This window comes from Arachis hypogaea, chromosome 15 (genome assembly GCF_003086295.3).
Source record: "Arachis hypogaea cultivar Tifrunner chromosome 15, arahy.Tifrunner.gnm2.J5K5, whole genome shotgun sequence".
NCBI classification, from domain to species: Eukaryota; Viridiplantae; Streptophyta; class Magnoliopsida; order Fabales; family Fabaceae; genus Arachis; species Arachis hypogaea.
Genome location: NC_092050.1, coordinates 144932767 through 144951518, shown reverse-complemented (window position 1 = coordinate 144951518; position 18752 = coordinate 144932767). Strand labels below are relative to the sequence as shown.

At 31.9% G+C, this 18752-nt stretch overlaps 1 protein-coding gene across 1 annotated transcript; it reads left to right on the top strand.

The window, feature by feature from the left end:
* Positions 1-7341: 7341 nt before the first annotated feature.
* Positions 7342-12343, top strand: LOC112751095 (glycosyltransferase BC10). The gene is made up of 2 exons (XM_025800134.3): positions 7342-8104; positions 11581-12343. The coding sequence occupies exons 1-2, from the start codon at positions 7499-7501 to the stop codon at positions 12220-12222; spliced, it is 1248 nt and encodes a 415-aa protein (XP_025655919.1). The 5' UTR covers positions 7342-7498; the 3' UTR covers positions 12223-12343.
* The last annotated feature ends 6409 nt before the right edge of the window (positions 12344-18752 follow it).

Sequence of the window (18752 nt, the reverse complement as noted above, 5' to 3'; positions counted from 1 at the left end):
GAATGTTTCTATGAAAAGCAGTGCATAGAATTTTGCCAGTAAACACGAATCTGCATCAGCGGAGAATTACAACGACGCCCACATGCAGCATATGCCAGAAAGAGGATGAAACAATTGAACATGCGCTATTATTGTGTCCGTGGACTAGAGCAGTGTGGTTCGGATCCAATATTCAAATCTTTCCTACGGCCTATAATGTAAGATCTTTTAGAGAATGGATAATGGATAAAATAAGAAGAATAAATACTGAATCAGGGAGTGAACAAGAGAAAACTTTATGCAAACTCGGATGTGTTTGCTGGAGCATTTGGAAAGCAAGGAACCAGCATATATTCCAGCAAACAGAAATCAGCCCACAAAAGGTAATAATTCAATAAGAATATCTAACAGCAGAATTTCATAAGGCAACACAGGAATCCATTAAAGCAAACATTCCAGATACAGGCAGGGGCGGTGTGAGAAAGAGAATTACCTGGAGAACACCGCCAAAGAATAGGTTGAAAGTGAACACAGACACAACTTTCCATAGGGATACCGGTACAGCAGCTCTAGCAGCGGTAGTAAGGGACTGGCAAGGAAAAGTCATAACTGGGACAACAGCAACATTCAAGACAATATCACCATTAACATCCGAAGCTCAAGCATATAGAGAAGCACTCATACTTATTAAGAATCTTCAGATACCAAATTGCATAATTGAAACTGACAGCTTACCTCTGGTTCAGGCAATCAAGGCTAGAACGCCCATAGCGGAAGCATATGCAATCATTCGAGATATTCTCCAACTGCTGGAAGAGGCTCCAGATGTGGGAGCTAGGGATGGCAACAAATTAGCTCACCAACTGGCAGCGATAGCAGCGGAGAATAATCTTGGGAGACAGTGGACAGTGAACCCACCTACTCAATTAAGGAATACAATCAGATTAGAAGCAAGTCTCGCAACAATTCAGCATATTCAAGATATACAGAATCAAGTAATACAGAATCCAGCCAACAACAATTCCGATTCAACCACCCATCAAGAATTGCATCAAGAATTGCAAATAGAAGAGACGTTACTTGGAGGGGTGGAAAAAGAAACCCGAGACAAGCCATCAGCGAAAATCAAGGAGCACCATCGCCCCAAAGCAATGCACCTACCCACCAACGACAGCCACAAGAAAGTCTCCGATAGAGCAGATAAGGACAGAGGAGGAGGCGCAGTCGATCGGGCAGAGATTCAGAATGCGGTATGCCGGAGAGGGGGTTAGTATTATTCAACCCAAGGATCCGACAGAGGTTGCAAGGCAGATCCGATTGAAGGCTATGGAAAGAGGAGCAGCACGCGAAACGGGGTTTGGAGGGAGGCAATGGGACGCAGATCAGGGTGGGACACCCGTCGTGAGGCGCAGCAATGGCCTACTACAGCACGAAAACCTCAGGATTAGGGATGACATAGGCAATGGGAGAGGAGGAGCTCGGAATCACGAACATGCACAATTGCTGGAGGAGGAGAACACACCGCTGGATAGCTCACTGTGAAGGAGGGAGAAGACCAGGCTGAGGCGTTGAGGGTCAGGTTGTATCCGGGTCGGGTGCGGGTCTAGGTTGGTTGCGGGTCTCTTAGCTTCAGGCGCCTTGGGTCGGGTTGTTTGGCTGGCCCAAAGCCACGTCCAAAAAAAAAATCATGAGCCAAATCCAAAAAAAAAAAAATCATGAGCATTTTTCAATATATAATGCCAAGAAAATAAACAAAATAAATATATAAAACATTTAATTTTCAATGAAGATATTATGCAAAGTACAAAATCCGTGTTGTTTTCAATTTTCATATATAAGATTTCCTCTGTTTTAAGACAAACCCTCATTTAATTTCTCAAAATGTGTAATTTGAGTTATTTCCCTTTTCGGCAATATTTTTGGTTTCGCATTGCTACTCACTACCCAACTATTTTTCAAGAATTATTCATCAGATTCGTCCGGGAAAGAAAGGAAAAAAAAAAAAAGAAAAAGAAAAAAGAAGTATTATTCCTGAGAAAGACTTTGCTTGGCAATAATTTAGCACAATGCCAAATTGAACACAATGCATGTGATTGGTTCAATTTGGGTACACCCTCCCTTTATTTTCCTTATCTTATGTGATATGTAGTATTTTCCTTCTTCTAACACGAAGCTTCATGTATTTTTTATTCTTTATTAATATAAACAAATAAAGACATTTTCTAAATATGCTAACATTTTTTAAAATATAATAATACGCTTATATATATATTTATTTTTTTTATTATTATTATTTTATTTTTTTTATTCTTCTCACACTTTCATTCTCAAATTACTACCACTACTGTTATAACCACTATAATTACGAATTTTGGTCACTATCTAAAAAAAAAACCATAATAAAAGATAGGATAATTTTAAAAGAAAAAAAAATTAATTTTGATAAAAAAAATTAAAATAAAACGAAAGAAGATATTTGAGATAAAAATAAAATTTTTAAAATGATAAAAATAAAATTAAAATTTAACTCAAATATTAGCCACTCAAAAAATGCTTTATCCTATAGCCAAAGAAAAAAAGTTTCAACAAATATTTAGCATTGAATTAATGTCAGTGAAAGTTGTAGAAGGCTTAGAGAATGAGGGATTGAATCTATGACCTTCTTTTAGTTTAATGAAATAAGGTGTAACTTATAAACTTTTACTTACATTCTGTTCGAACTCAGCAGCGACAAATTTATGAGACTATTTTATTTTGTCTCATGAATATCAGAAAACGGAACAGAGAAAGGAAGAAAGAAGCTGACACCATCATGTATCTTGGTTCAGTTGCCTTATGCAATGCAACCTATATCCAATCTCCACCACAACAATAGTGGAATTTCCACTATAATTATAGTATTACATACACCAATTTCATAGGTGACACAATCCTTCCACTCTCAAGTTCTAACCTAACTTGACTTGACTATGCTAATACCTAACTCTTCACTCTTAGTGCTTAACCAACTAAGAAAGGGATACTTCACTGGTATAAGATACAAGACACAAAACCAACCTAGAAAAAAAAAATCTGAAATCACTCTAGAATTTTCTCTCAAGTGTATCACTCAGTCTTTTAACACTCATTGGCTTTTACTTGAGCTCTCTCTTTTGGCCTTTTTCCTCTCAAGAAATTACAGAAAGATATACATTAAAAATAAAAACTACAATCTGTAAAACATGAAGGAGATTGATTGCTTCAACAGCCTCTGTTGCTATATGATGAATCAGATTTGCTTGACTCTAATTTAGTTCTTCATTCTGGCGGAATGCTCCTTTGATTAGGAAGCACTATCCAAGTTGATGAACTCTCTTCAGAGTAGACTTCTCAGAACATAAACTCAAAACACTGGTTTTCTCTCCTTGTTTTCTGAAGGATGAAAAATCTTCTTTTGTATCTTTTTGCATGATGCTAATTTGCTCTCTTCCAAGTCAACTTCTCGAGTTGTGTGCTACCAATTTAGCTTTTCATTTTCTTTCATTAATCTCCAAATTGAAATTTTGAAATAGATCTCTTTCTCTTGACCGAATGTCTCAGAACAACAAAGAAGAAAAGTTTTCAATGGCAATCCCACATCTGAACCCTTGAGATACTACTTTGTCCCCAAGAAACAATCTTGGCCTTTGATTCACAGCAGTGTGTATCAGACACCCCTTTCTTCATTATTCTCAGATTAGAATAGCAGAAAGTTGGAGAAGGAGTGAAGAAAATAAGATGCATGCAAAAGGAAATGAATCACCTTTATCCTTTGACTTAGCTTGATATGGTTTTATTTGAGTGATTAGACCTCAACCTTTTTGTTTGACTATTTTCTTTTTTTCTTCTTTAGTAAATGACTTAGGAACGAAGCTCTCTCTCTTTTTTGAGTTCTGACCGAAATGAAAAAAGAACGTTGACTTTGGTGGAAGCACTTTGGAGAGATCAATTTTGAGTGAGATCAATTCGAGTTTGGGTTAGCTATGATTCATTGGACCCGTTTAATTTCTTTATTATAATTTGATTGGGCTTTTGTTTGAGAAAGTTGTCCATAAAAACAGATTCAGTTTGTTCTATATTAAACTAATGCTGTGTTTATTACTAATGACATGCATCACTTAATCAAAATTGATTAAACCTAATTGGATAGTTAGTCCAATAAGATAATGTTATCATCATCAATCATATTTGTTAATTTTTTAACTCAATTGTTAGAAAAAAATAAAAAAAAAAAGTTTATTATCTAATTATACTTATATAAATTGTCAATTTTACTCATTAAATACATTCTCTAATATTATACGACATATATAATTTGTAAACACTTAAGTAGTATTTCATTAATAAGAATAGGAGAATAAGGTTCATTCTTAAATATTATTTTTTATTAAGTAAAGAGTATTATATATTTTATTAATTAAATAAATTTTAACTCTTTATTTGCCTTATTTTATATTTTTTCCGGAGTGTACTAATCTTCACTAGAAGAATACATTCTTTTCAATTCTAAATATATATTATTTGAATTTGTTTAACTAGTGCTCCAAAAAAAAAAAAAATTTAGAGCTCTAAAAAAAAATAGAAAACCTTTTATGGAACGAATAAAAATTTGAAGTTACTAAAACAATTAATGCATTTTATTTATACTTGACCATGGAACATTTTATTTGGTTGGTATATCACCATTCTAACATTTTCAAGATATGTAAGTATATTTAGGGTCCTTTTGGAAAACACCAAAAAACTACTTTTTTCAATTTTTGACTTATAGAAAGTTACACTAATGTGTTTGGTACAATTTTTTAGATAAACTTTTAACTTTTCAAAAAATTATTTAAGAGCTTTTGAAAAAGTTAAAAAATGTGACTTCTCCCATTTTCAAAAGCTATTTTATCACTCCTATTTAATGCACAACTTTAAAATAAGAACTTTTATAATAACTTTTCAAACTCAAAATAACTTATTTAAAAGTTAATATTAATAAAAGTCCTTATATTTTAAACTCTTTTTTCAAAAGAACTTATTTAAGAAGTTTAGCCAAACTGGCTCTTAATCTAAGGATAATAACCCAAACAGAAATAAACAAGTTGGTCAACTGGTCAACATATGAAGTTGTTTAATGTTGTTTTGTTAACTCGACTTCTAGTTTGCATCTCTGAGTAGTTCAAGAATTCTACTCTCCTTTTGTGGTCGAATTTTTTAATTAAGTATCGAAAAAAAAAAAAGTCAACATTTAAATTACATCTTCTTAATTAAAAACCTAGCATAAGGCAGGTTCTAAGATTTTGAATATGCCTTTTGCATAAAGTAACTTATAATGCTAATTCATAATGCATTCCTTTTTTTGAATAAATAAATAAATAAATTTCCATTTCAAAGTTCTTCCATTTGTATACAGCTCATTCTTACATACATAAGCTGTAAAATTAAATAAACAATACGGTCCTTTGCTTTTCCTAAAGTTCACGTAAATACAGAATACAGAATATACTTAAACAGAAGTTTTTTCTTTACATTATTTATTATTGTACACTTTCTCATATATTTTAGAAAGTTATTATTATTTTGTTTGATATACCATTCATATCTTTAATTGATATTCAAAACAAGTATTGAACATCGATCTCTTATGGACATGTATATAATGTTTAATTGTATGGTTTTCTTTTTAAATATTGATGCCAACGGTAATATATTTGATGACCTTGCGTCCATGCCCCTCCCAAAAGTAATATTCATTTTATGACCCCGGCCTCGCTTATTATTTTTCTCCACTTACTTATTTTCATTGATTAGGACAGTGATTTGAGCTTAATTACCTGTAATCACACAGACTATAATACTTGCCAACACAACTTAGGGCATAAAAGACTGAGGCATGTTGTTTATAAATCTGCTTACTACTAAGAATAGATTGAGTAGATTAGGTATAATTGAGTAAAATGATACTATATATGTACTGTGTAATAAGGATATTAAAAATATATACCACTTATTTTTTTGTGTGCGAGTTTTTTTGGTAGGTATAATGTGTTTGGATAGCTGATATTAGACGTCTTTAAACAATACAAGGAACAATGAACGAGCATTTTAAAAGTTAGTTTGAAATGTCATTAAATAAAGATCACCAAAAAAAATGGTTGATTGAATTCTTTTTCACTATTTAGTGTATTTGATAGAAAAAAAATCAATAGATCTTTCCCAAAAAGATTATAAATATTACGGTAGTTATTGCTGACTCTTTTGCACGCTATTTTATATTGTTGTATAGAATTTTTTTATTTTGAAAAAAGTTTTCTCCTCTCTCTAGGTAACATTTTTTGTTCATATGAATAAAATGCTAATTTTGTTGCAACTATTTGTGATAGTTGTGTTCAAACAAAAATGTAAAAGTTGCTAATTTTTATTTCTTAATTTGACACAATAGTACTATACTTGCACTATGGTTAGACTAGTCATAAAATTATGGTAGGTTAAAAAACATCCATTTTCAATACATTTTGGCCTATAAATAACTAACGTAATATGAATTATATCCACGTAAGATATTGCGTATATCTTATACGTATTTATTCAGATCTTTTTAGATTTATTTTTTAAACATTATAAATAGAAATATTAAAAGGCCAGTAAAATTTATTAATATTTAAAAATACAACCTCAAAATATGTTGTTAAATTATTAGATTAAATGAATTGAATTATAATGATTAAAAATATTAGACAAAAATAATAAATTCTGCTAATTCTTTAGTATTTTTCACTATAAATAAAGGGCGTAACACATGTTCAAAGTATACTATCTGTCTCGAATAATTGTTATATTTCTTAGACTATTGCTTACTTGAACGAGGAATGCTAAGGGGCCAGCAATTTTGGTGTTTTGTAACCATCAATTGGCCATCAATAGTGTTTTTAATGGTGTGAGATTACATCTAATGGTGGGAGATCATTCACTTTTGTTTTGATGGTTAAGTGCTGGCCAGAAAACACAAAAGTTGCTGGCCCCTAGACTTTTTCTACTTGAACATCAAAGTTGATACACCCTATCCTATGAAAATACCAACTTGAAATAAGGAGATGTGCCGTAATTTGATGTTTTGATCCTATAAATTCTTGTTAAGAGATAACTTTGATGTCACCTCTTGAACAATTAGACCTTGTATATTTTGATATTTGTGATCTAACATTCTTTTTTCAAATCTTAATTATGGTTATTAATTGATTTTTATTGATATTTTCTCTAAATACACTTGTACATAATTTTTTAGTCAATTATTATTATTATTATTGGTGTTGTTATATAGATAGGCGTGTTGCATTGTGAGTTGTCAGTTATGTCATGTGTGACCAATCAAAGTATCTCTCTTTTGAGTCATGAGTTAGGCTTGATAGATGCTCTGTTCTCTCTCTCACATTCTATTCTATGTATAATAACCACAACTCCATTACTTCCATACATCACTTGTAAATACCAAAACCAATCTAAGAACACACAACTCATGACAATGATGAAGAAGAATAACAAGGAACAACAACAACATTTGAATAATAATACTTGTTCTCACCAACAACTCTATCTCCTAAACTTCTTCTCCTATGTTCTTGTCTTTGGCTTTGGCTTACTCATTGGAATCACTCTCACTTTATCCCTCAAAACCACTTTCAATTTCTCCCTCAAAAACATTACTTTCCAACTCCAACACTCTCTTCCTCCTCCTCCGCAAATCTCAACCAACAAGCTTTCCATGAATTCATCATCATTGGTGATCAATAATAATAACAAAAGGGTAGTCAATAACACAACAAGAATTGGTTTGGGAGAGTTCTTGAAGGCACCAAGAAAGGCCATGCATGACATGAATGAGGAAGAGTTGTTGTGGAGAGCATCAATTGCTCCCAAAATCCATAAGACACCATTCAATTACACACCAAAGGTTGCATTCATGTTCTTGACAAAAGGGCCTTTGCCATTGGCTCCTCTTTGGGAAAGATTCTTCAAAGGCATCAATCAAGAATTCTACTCTATCTATGTTCATCCTTTACCTTCTTTCAATGGAACATTCAACCAAACCTCTGTTTTTCATGGCCGAACAATCCCCAGCAAGGTTAGTTTATTATTCCTTCATTTGCATGTGCCCATTTCTTCACTTCATTTTTATTTTCACTTTTTTTTAATATGAGTTTTAATTTTGATGCAAAAAATATTTTATACTATTATTTAGTCACATTCATTTTTTTAAACAACCATTCATACGATAAATATAAAAAATAATTATTTTTATTAATATGATATTACGTAATTAGATATATATGTAAAATTATTTTACATTGATAAAATGATAGTACATTAAAATTAAATTAAAAAAATATATTTTAAATTTAAAAAGTAAAAGAGAAATTTATATTAAAAACGAGAAAATTTGTTGTTATTATTATTATTGTTATTATTATTATTATTATTATGACAATGATGATATGTTAAAAAAATTTAAAGTGATAACTGAAGAAGCATATTAAAAATTCAGTTTCCGCCTCCCTCAAATGCTTTTTAGATAACTTTATTTTAGCACTCCTTTGGCGTCAAAAAACTCGAGTTTAGAATTAGAATCAAAAGTCAACTCCTCCATCCTAATGTTTAGGGTTTGCGATAATAATGTATAAAATTAGAACTATAATTTCACGTATTAACTCCATGGAATTGAAAAATGATTAAAATTGATTCTTCTATCTCAATTCTATTGGTTCATACAGTACGAATAATCAATTTGAATCCTTAATAATATAATTAATCCCTTTTTATTAAAGTTAGTCAAATATGTCTATAGAACATTATGTTATAATAATATAATTGAAAAGAATTGTATACAAAATTGTATATGTAGTAACATTATAATAATTCACTATTGTAAACTCTGTTGTGATACTCTCCTATGATTCTTTGTCACATCATCAGTTACTTTCAGTTTCAGCCACATATTCACATAATACAAATAGATCCACCAAACTAATATATATTATAACTAATTAATTACAACTTCGATCTCAATAAATTCTTTATGTTTCTTCCAAATGTATTTAATAACTTTAACATCAATCAACGAGTCCTTAATATAGATTATGTCAAACACGATATTTCCCTTAATAGAAGCCTTATTTAATGTTTATTACAACAGTTCATGTGCATATTGTTTACTTCAAAATGAATGCCAACAATATATACCTAAAATCTCGGCTTAATTATAGTAACATGTGTGTGAATGTGTATATATATGCCTATATTCACATTTCTTCTATGCCGTTCCACACGCACATGCATAATATTATTGGTATATTCCACTTAATATCTTTTTTGCATACTTCTTTAAATTTAAGTTTCATGTATAAAAAATGTTAAAAAATATTTTATATAAAATTTTTTAACTAACAAATAATTAAATTGAGCATTTTTACTAATATAGAAACATACAACTAAATATATATGTAAATAGTTTTAAAAATTGCTATAAAAATATTGACCAAATTAGTCATAATAATTAATTTAATAACTGATTTTTTATGTATATATAACATAGTTGATAATTTTATATTAATACATATAATAAATATTTTACTTTCCAATTTTAAAAATCTGTATGCACATCCTTCAACCACATATAAAATATTTTGATTTGTACGATAATATAGTATATATTCTTTTATATTTGACTACTAACTTGGTAAATACCTGTCTGCATGAACCTGAACCAACGAGCCACATTTTGTTATATTTTAATTTAATTTTATTAATGGAAAGTTTAGAGCAGCCCCACTTTGGGGTTTATCCTTGTGAATTGTGATCCTGATCCGAACTCCTTGATTGCTTTGCTTGTATAATGAGACTTTGACTTGAGACCAAGAATAATGCATGTTATTACTTTTTGAATGAACAGCAATAATATTGACCATATTACTAAAACTATTGAACACAAACCCAGCTTATATATGTAGTTAACTACTTGTCATCTTTAATTAGCCTGTAGTTTGGAAAAAGACAAACAAATTTAATTCCTAAATTTCCAATATAATTTTAGCAAATAGTTTTGGACTTATGGTCCATGGTCAATTGTGACCAACGCACCGTCAAGGCACAGTGAAAATAATATACTTTTCCTTATTATTATTATTATTATTATTATTATTATTATTATTATTGGTTGCTTCCGGAATTGGCTAAAGCAAGCTGTTCCATCCTTTTCTTTGATTCCACTCCTTTTGATCTAAGAAAAATCCATTATTCCCCATCTCCAAAGCACACTTTCCCACACAGGCCCCTCCTAAACTTTTTATAATTCTTTTCTTCACATACTTTATCTATGGCATTCAATTTAGAATCTAAATACACAGATAAAAATAAAGGTTTAATATATTTTTTATTTTAATTTCATTCCAAAATTTTTTTATTTATATCAAATATATTCGTAACGGCTAATTTTTAAAAAAATTTAAGACCAATTCAATAGCAATTTTATAAAAAAAAAAAATATCAACATAAACAAATCAAGCATAATTTTTATGTATAATTATTAAATTAATTTTAATTTTTTTTAAATTTAACTGTTAGAGATATATTTAATACAAATTAAAATTTTTTTGAATAAAATTAAAACAAAAAAATTAAAAATATTTTAAAAGTTTTTGATAAACTTCGTAGACAAAATACATTTTACCCTAAAAATAAATATAAAGCATGTATTGCATTAATATTAACAAGAACTTTTGGACATGCATTCAATATTTGTATGGCACATTGATAATTTATTGATTGAAAAGTGCTACAAAAATAAGGTTAGCTCTAAGGTTCATAGAATTCAGCATAAAGAATAGGCATCAATAATAATGTCAACTAAAGAGTGTTTCATATGATTTTAGCAGCCAATCAAGACTTCCATTAATATGTAATTTATAAAGAACTTTAGCAGCCAATCAGAAGTTCAAAACTATTGGCCTTTATATTTTTTTGGTTATTAAGTTTTGTTTTTGGACAAGGGTTATTAAGTTTAACTAGAAATCCAATTTAACATATTTAGCCTTTTTTGGGCTTGAACCCATTATCTGTATCTTTTGTTAGCCCAGTTATGATTTTTTTTTCCACAACTTTGACCAATAAACTAGGCCTATTCATTTTAATAAAAAGCATCCAACTAAGAAGCCAACAAAAAATTAACTAATTTCATCAAATTAATCAATTACTTATACTTTTCTTAAATTATTCTTTTACCTCTTTTGACTTCTTCTCTTTTCTTCCAATATTACTAATTTCATCCACCCATTATCAGCCACCATCCACCGTCATCTTTGGGCTACCATAAATTATAAATTTTGAATTCTAAATTAGTAAACCATAAATTATAAATTTTATATTCTAAATTAGTTTCATTTTATTTGAATTTTTGGTATTTTTATTATTTTTAATTTTGGATATTTCTTTTTAATGTTAAATTATTGGCCGAATGCTGTCTCCCAAAATTTTTTTCCAAAAGAAAAATTTGAAAATGTTGAAATTAAAGTTTGATGGTAAATTTGTTTGGTGACATGCATGCAGGAGGTAAAATGGGGTGAAAATAGCATGATAGAGGCAGAGAGACGCCTACTAGCAAATGCACTTCTTGATTTCTCCAACCAAAGATTTGTTCTTCTTTCAGAATCATGCATTCCTCTCTTCAATTTCTCAACCATATACACATACCTAATCAACACACCTCAAACCTTTGTGGAGGCCTATGATGATCCAAGTGATGTAGGCCGTGGAAGATATAGCCCAAAAATGAGGCCACAAATTAGGCTTTCCCAATGGAGGAAAGGCTCCCAATGGTTCCAAATCGACCGTGCCCTCGCCGTCGACATGGTCGCCGACCGGCAGTACTTCCCGGTGTTTCAAAAGTTTTGCAAGCCTCAATGCTATAGTGATGAACATTACTTGCCCACAATGGTTAGTATCAAATTTTGGAGGAAGAACTCTAATAGGACATTAACAAAGGTTGATTGGTCAAGGGGTGGACCTCATCCATCAAGGTACATAAGGTTTGATGTCACTATTGATTTTTTGGAGAAATTAAGGTATGGAACTACATGTTTGTACAATGGAAAGATCACCAATGTTTGTCATTTGTTTGCAAGGAAGTTCACCCTTCATGCTTTGGATAGATTGTTGAGGTTTGCTCCAAAGATAATGCAATTCAATTGATCTTCTTGTATTTTTGCATTCTATTTACTTTTTTTTTTAAATATTGATTTTTACATCATATTCATTTGTTTATAAGATTAATTTGTAGTTGTCAAGAATCTTCTTTCTATTGTTTTTCTTCTATTTTTTCCTTTGGTTGATGTGTATGCATGTCAAGTCATGTATATTCATTTTCATCACCTTAGTTTTCTATGTACTTCTACCATATTAAACATGTATACTTAATTAATAGTGTGCAAAGATCAGCTAACAAAAAGACCCAATTATTAGGTAGGATTAATTAGAAGATAGAATATTTTTTTAATGATGTATATTTTAACAAGAATAATCTTATTTAGTAGTCACTAGTAGGAGTTTCTTTTTTATTTTTATTTTTTTTATAGGACTAGTAGGAGTTTCTACTTGCATTGACAAACTTACAGAGAAACAATTGAAAAAAAAGAAATTTTTTGCTAAAAAGTCCATATCAGAAAGTAATTATGCTTGAGTAAAACTTTAAAAACATATTTAAGTGAAAACAATACTTTGAAACATATTATTATAAGAAAAGTTTATTTATTTTTGAATTGTAATGATTTTACTAATTTGATTCCAAGTATTAAATATTAAATAACATAAACAACCATTTCATATCTATTTTTATAATTATACCTCTTAAAAATAGTTTATTTTTCATATATAAAACACGATAAATTATATTGAACTACTTTTAACTAAAGTAATCAATCATAAAATTCACTATTTTAAAAATAATTGTATAAATAAAAATTGTTGAAATAAGTGTAATTTTTATAGGTTTCTAGACACACTTTTCTGAAAATAATTCTTAAACAAATAAAACGCTGATTTAAATTAACAAAATACTGTTACCCCTAATTATGTTCTGATTATGCGCCACGCCTCTTGCATGCCGTGTTCTTTCACTGAGCATCACTCTTCAATGTTTGTGCTCAACGTTTAGTATCGCTGCTGTCCATCATTGTCTTCACGACGGACATCGCGACACCAACTATCTCGGCATTGCGTCCTTCACTTAGCATCGGATCTTTCTGTTTGTGGCAACAATGAATAGTAGTGGTAGTTATCAATAGCAGGATGAAGCATCTGACTCATCTAATAGGCGGCAAACTTGCATCTATTCTTCTACTTGTGGATCATTACTCTTCTGTTAAGTGAAAAAGAACTTAAACACCCCAAAGCTTAAACAAAAAGAAGCGTCCTAAACATAATAAAAAGAAACATCTATAATCGTAGAAAATAATCTCTAAAACCTAACAAAACGAAATATTTAAATTTATTAAAAAAGAATATCCAGACGGTGAAAGCTCAGACCGGTGACAAAGATAAAGTTGGAGGCAAAACAAAATTGCATGCAACAATGACGGCAACTGATGGGCAGAGGTCGCGACAACGGCGTTGTGACATGGTCAACATCTCAGCATTCCGATGCGTCTTGGTGGACGACGCATATTTCTGATGCAATAGCTATTATGGATCATCTAAGTTAATTAGTTAGTAGCTTAACCAACAGTCAGTCACTCATATAACTTAGTTAATTAGCTCCTCTGGGTTATGTACATGTATATATATACATACAATCTGTAACTAATTAATGAATGAGATTATCCATTTTCTCTCTGCATTCACGTGTTCTAATTTGGTATCAGAGTAAATTCTCTTCATGATTCTGCTACACTTTCTTTCTCATTGTGATTTTCTGGAAAAAAATTTCGATTTTCTCGCCTCAATTTTTCTTCTTCTTCCTTTCTTTTTCGAGCTGCTTGCTTCACCGATTCCGATCAAGATGTCCACCATCTCTGAATCGAATCCTTCTTATGGCAACTCGAACTCTTTGGCACAGTCTTTGCCGATTCCCGAGACTTATTCGCTTCAGTTCGGCAATCATCTAGGACTTGTGCTTGTTTCTTAGCTGCTCCAAGAAGACAATTATGCTTCGTGGTGCAGATCGATGCGTCTTGCGTTGAGTGACAAATGCAAGATTGGCTTCATTGATGGTTCTTTGCAGAAACCAGATCCAACTATTCATCTAGTGCTTGTAGAATCTTGGCAATGCACCAACGACATCGTCACGACGTCATTGCTAAACTCGATCTCCAAGGACATTGCTGCGAGCGTGATCTACGCAGGTTCAGCCGCTCTCCTTTGGCAGGACCTGGAGACTCGTTTCTCTCAGAGCAATGCCTCTTTGAGCTAAAATGATCTCTCATGTCACTGACCCAAGGCGCTCTCTCTGTTTCACAATACTTCACAAAGTTGAAGATCTTTTGGGAAGAACTCAATACCTTCAAGCCTTTGGTCTCGTGCTCCTGTGGTGTGTCAAATCAATTCAAACCTACCTCAATCAAGAATATGTCATGCTGTTCCTCATGGGATCAATGAAAATTTGGTAAACGTTAGAAGTCAAATCCTGTTATCAGACCCCCTCCCTTCATATGAATTTTTTTTTTCTCTAGTCTTGCAAGAAGAGAAACAACGGGCACTCACTTCTCCTCAACCTTGCCAACACATGGCATTTGCAGTCAAGAAATTTCCGAAGTTCTATATGTATCAAAATTTGAAGCAAAAGGGTAAGAAAGATCGTCCAACTTGTTCTCATTGTGGACTCATGGGACTAGAGACAAGTGTTATCGTCTTCATGGCTATCCACCAGGCTATCTACAAAACAAGACTCCCAAGCCTCAAGTGCATCATGTGGCTCAAGTGAATCATGCTCAAGAAGTGCAAGATTTATCACCCACCTCTACCTTCTCTCTCACGATAGCTCAATACAACCAATTGATGGCTCTTCTTCAAGCAAAACAAGCTGTTCAAGACATTGAACCTGAGATATGTGCAGTGAAGTGTTCTCTTCTTGTCACATGAACCAAAAGGAAATTCTAAGTTCCTGGATTATTGATTCAGGTTCTACCACCCATATCACCAACTTCTTTAGTTCTCTAGTTGACCCAAAATCATTATCTAACCACTTTGTTGCTTTACCTGATCATACCAAAATTTGTGCGTTAGCCATTGGTAATATTGTTCTCAACCCCTGTTTAACACTTGTTAATGTCATATTCATTCCATCCTTTAGAATCAATTTGATTTCGGTTAGTTCTCTTCTAAAATTGTCAAATTGTAGTGTCTATTTTTCTGACTTATCATTTGTGATACAGGACAAGAACTCCAATCAGGTGGTTGGCGAAGATGATGAAGTTGATGATCTGTTTGTTCTGCAATCACCATCCTTAATGCATGCTCCCTCTCATGATGTTGATAACTGTCATTTAGTTTCTTCTATTAGTAGCTCTACTTAGCATGCAACATTAGGTCATACGTCTGAAAAGTCTTCAATAGGTTGTATTCTATTTTGTCTTCAACACCCTTAAAATTCAAACACTCCAATTGTGATGTGTGTCCATTAGCTAAACTTAGGTGTTTATCCTTTCAATCAAATAATAACTTTTGTTCTACCATTTTTTGTTTGGTTCATTATGACATTTGGGGGCTTTATCGTGTCCCTACATATAATAATATGAGATTTTTTCTTATTGTTGTGGATGACCACTCTAGATTCACATGGACCTTCTTGTTGAAACATAAATCTGATGCTGCTAATTCTCTTATCAATTTTTTCAATATGGTTGAAACTCAATTTAAGACCAGGGTGAAGCAAATGCGATCGGACAATGTAGAGACGCTGGAAGGATTGGGGTGGCTCAATGGTGGCGAAAGAAAAGGGTAAAGCAGAAGTAGGTTGCAGGGAAGTTGGAAAAGGTGATGAGGTGGCATAATGGATGGTGGTCCTTAGGAGTGGTCTCATGGGATGTTGGGTGGAGTTTTGGGGCGTAGGGTTAAATTGGCAGGAGTTTAAATTGCATTGGGGTTTGATAAATGCAAGGGTTAGTTAGAATTGAGGAGGATGATGATAAAAGAAAGGATGTGAAAAGCTCTGCAACCAAGTAAAATACCTAACCAAGTCTAACCAAACTGTTATAAGGATTTTATGTTGCTATTGCATCATCATCTTCTTCTTCTTCTCCTTTTATGTTGCTACTGCTTCTTCTTCTTTTTCTCCTTCTTTTTCCTTATCTTTCTCTTTCATTATCGTCGTTGCCATCACCACCACCACCACCACTACCACCTCCTCCTCCTCCTCATCCTCCTTTTTTTCATTTAAATTTCTTCTTCTCCTTATTTTTCCTCCTCCTCCTCCTCCTCATCCTCCTCCTCCTCCTCCATCTTCAACATCATCGTCATTATAATCATAGTTATTGTTATTGTCATCATCGTCGTCTTCTACTTCTCCTTCTTTTTCTCCATATTTCTCGTTCATTATTGGCGTCGTCATTACTATCATGTTACTATCTCCATCTCCTCCTCTTCCCTCTTTTCTCATTTGAATTTCTTTGATCTCCTCCTCCTCCTTTCTTTTACTCCATCATCATTATCATCATCATCATCATCATCGTCTTCTTCTTATATGTATAACAGTTCAAATTAAGAATGCACCAAAATTCTTTAATGATGGCGACACACAAACAAACTCAGTTCAAAACAAGTTCAGACTAAAAGTGCACCTTATTTCAATCCAGAATGCACCAAAATTAAATCCAGAATGCACTAAAATTACTGACGATACATGAATAAACTCGGTTCAAAACAGGCATAGACCAAGTACACCTTATTTAAATCCAAAATGCACTGAAATTACTTAATGATGACATCACACAAACGAACTCAATTCAAAACAAGCACAAACCAAAATACACCATATTTAAATCCAGAATGCACCTAAATTACTTAATGATAACTCAAAACTCCTTTTCGTCCTCCTCCTCCTCCTCCTCCTTCATTATCATCATCTTCTTTTTTTATTCATCTTTTCCTTCTTATTTTACCTTCTCATAATTCTTTTTGTTTTACTCTCTTAACAAGAATAAAAATAAGAAAAAATCAAATAAAGAAGAAGAAAAAATGTATAATGCTACAAAATCACTAGGAAGAGGAGGAACCTACATTCATTTAACTAAATAAAATTGTAATATATTACAAATATGTTCATCCAAGTCTAATATGAGAAGCAATGCTTCTAAAAGAATAAATAAGAGTAACAGAAAAAAGAAAGAAAAAGAATAAAGAAGAAAAAGAAAAATGTAGCATTAAAGAAGACATTTTTGTGTTTTTGCAGTAAAATTTCGATGTTAAAATTAAAAAATTTATATATTATTGTTAAGAAATTTAGGTTTTATTTATTCTAATAAATTCTGTATAAATAAATTACAATGGGGAGAAAACAACGATAGGGAGAAAACACCCAAAGAAGAAAAAGAAACGCGAAGAAGAAGAAGGATATGAACGTTCACGTTAGTGGGTGGGAGTTTGAGTGTGTATTCATGTTTTCACTAGGGCTGGCAATTCATACCCTACCCACGGATACCCAACCCGGTCCAACCCGTTCGGGTAGGGTAGGCTATCCGACCCGCTACGGGTAGGTAGGGTACGGTCTGGGTATGCCTGCGGGTAGGGTAGAGTACGGGTTTAGGGTATACCCTACCCTACCCTACCCGCACCTCATATATAACACATATTTTATAAAAATTAGGTATATAGTGAAAGAAGTGAGAGTTGAACCTATAATCTCCCTTATGTAATGATTTACAATAAGTGAACAACTACTAAAGCTAGTTAGTTAATTTAGTAATTTAGAGCATTAGTTTTTTATTTTTTATGTTATTAATATGTATAAAATTTGAAATGATTGAATTTTATATTTACTTTGAAAAAATTTAATATTTCTGCGAGTAGGGTAGGGTAGGGTAGGGTTTATAATTTTAAGGTGCGGATAGGGTTAGGGTTGAGAGATTCTCAACCCGCAGATAAGATAGGATAGAATTTCAATAAAATTTTCAACCCGCGGGTAGGGTTAGGGTAGGGTCCAAACCCTACTCTACCCTACCCATTGCCAGCCCTAGTTCTCACTAATGAAACTGATTTTTGTTAGATTTAAACTAAGTTAAACTTAGTTATCAGAAAAATTTGAATATATAACTGATAAAAGATAAAAATAAAAATAAAAAAGAATTAACTATCTGTTGACGGTAAAAAATTTAACAATAAAAAATAAAATTAAAATTTATTTAAAAGTTAGAGATATAAATAAATTAAATTAAATATTTAGAACAATTTAAAAAAATTTAAAAAATGTTACGGGCAAAAAAACACCTGAGAGAGGGAGCGCGCTAGAATATATTGAAGTACTACTACAATACTACTATATGATTTTTTCCATTATGAGGATTTATTGTATTCTAGCAAGAGAACAAAATATTCTGTGTTATGCTGATACCTTTTTATGACATTCAGTTTTCAATTATAAATATGCCTGTCCAAACTAAGAAGTAGCACATATTTTAATGTAGATTTTGTAGTGTAATGTGGACCAAACTAAGACCAGAAAGATGCGACAAACATTTGAACTTTGAAGTCCTGCTATAACGTTACGAAGAAATTGCTTGAAAGTTTCACTT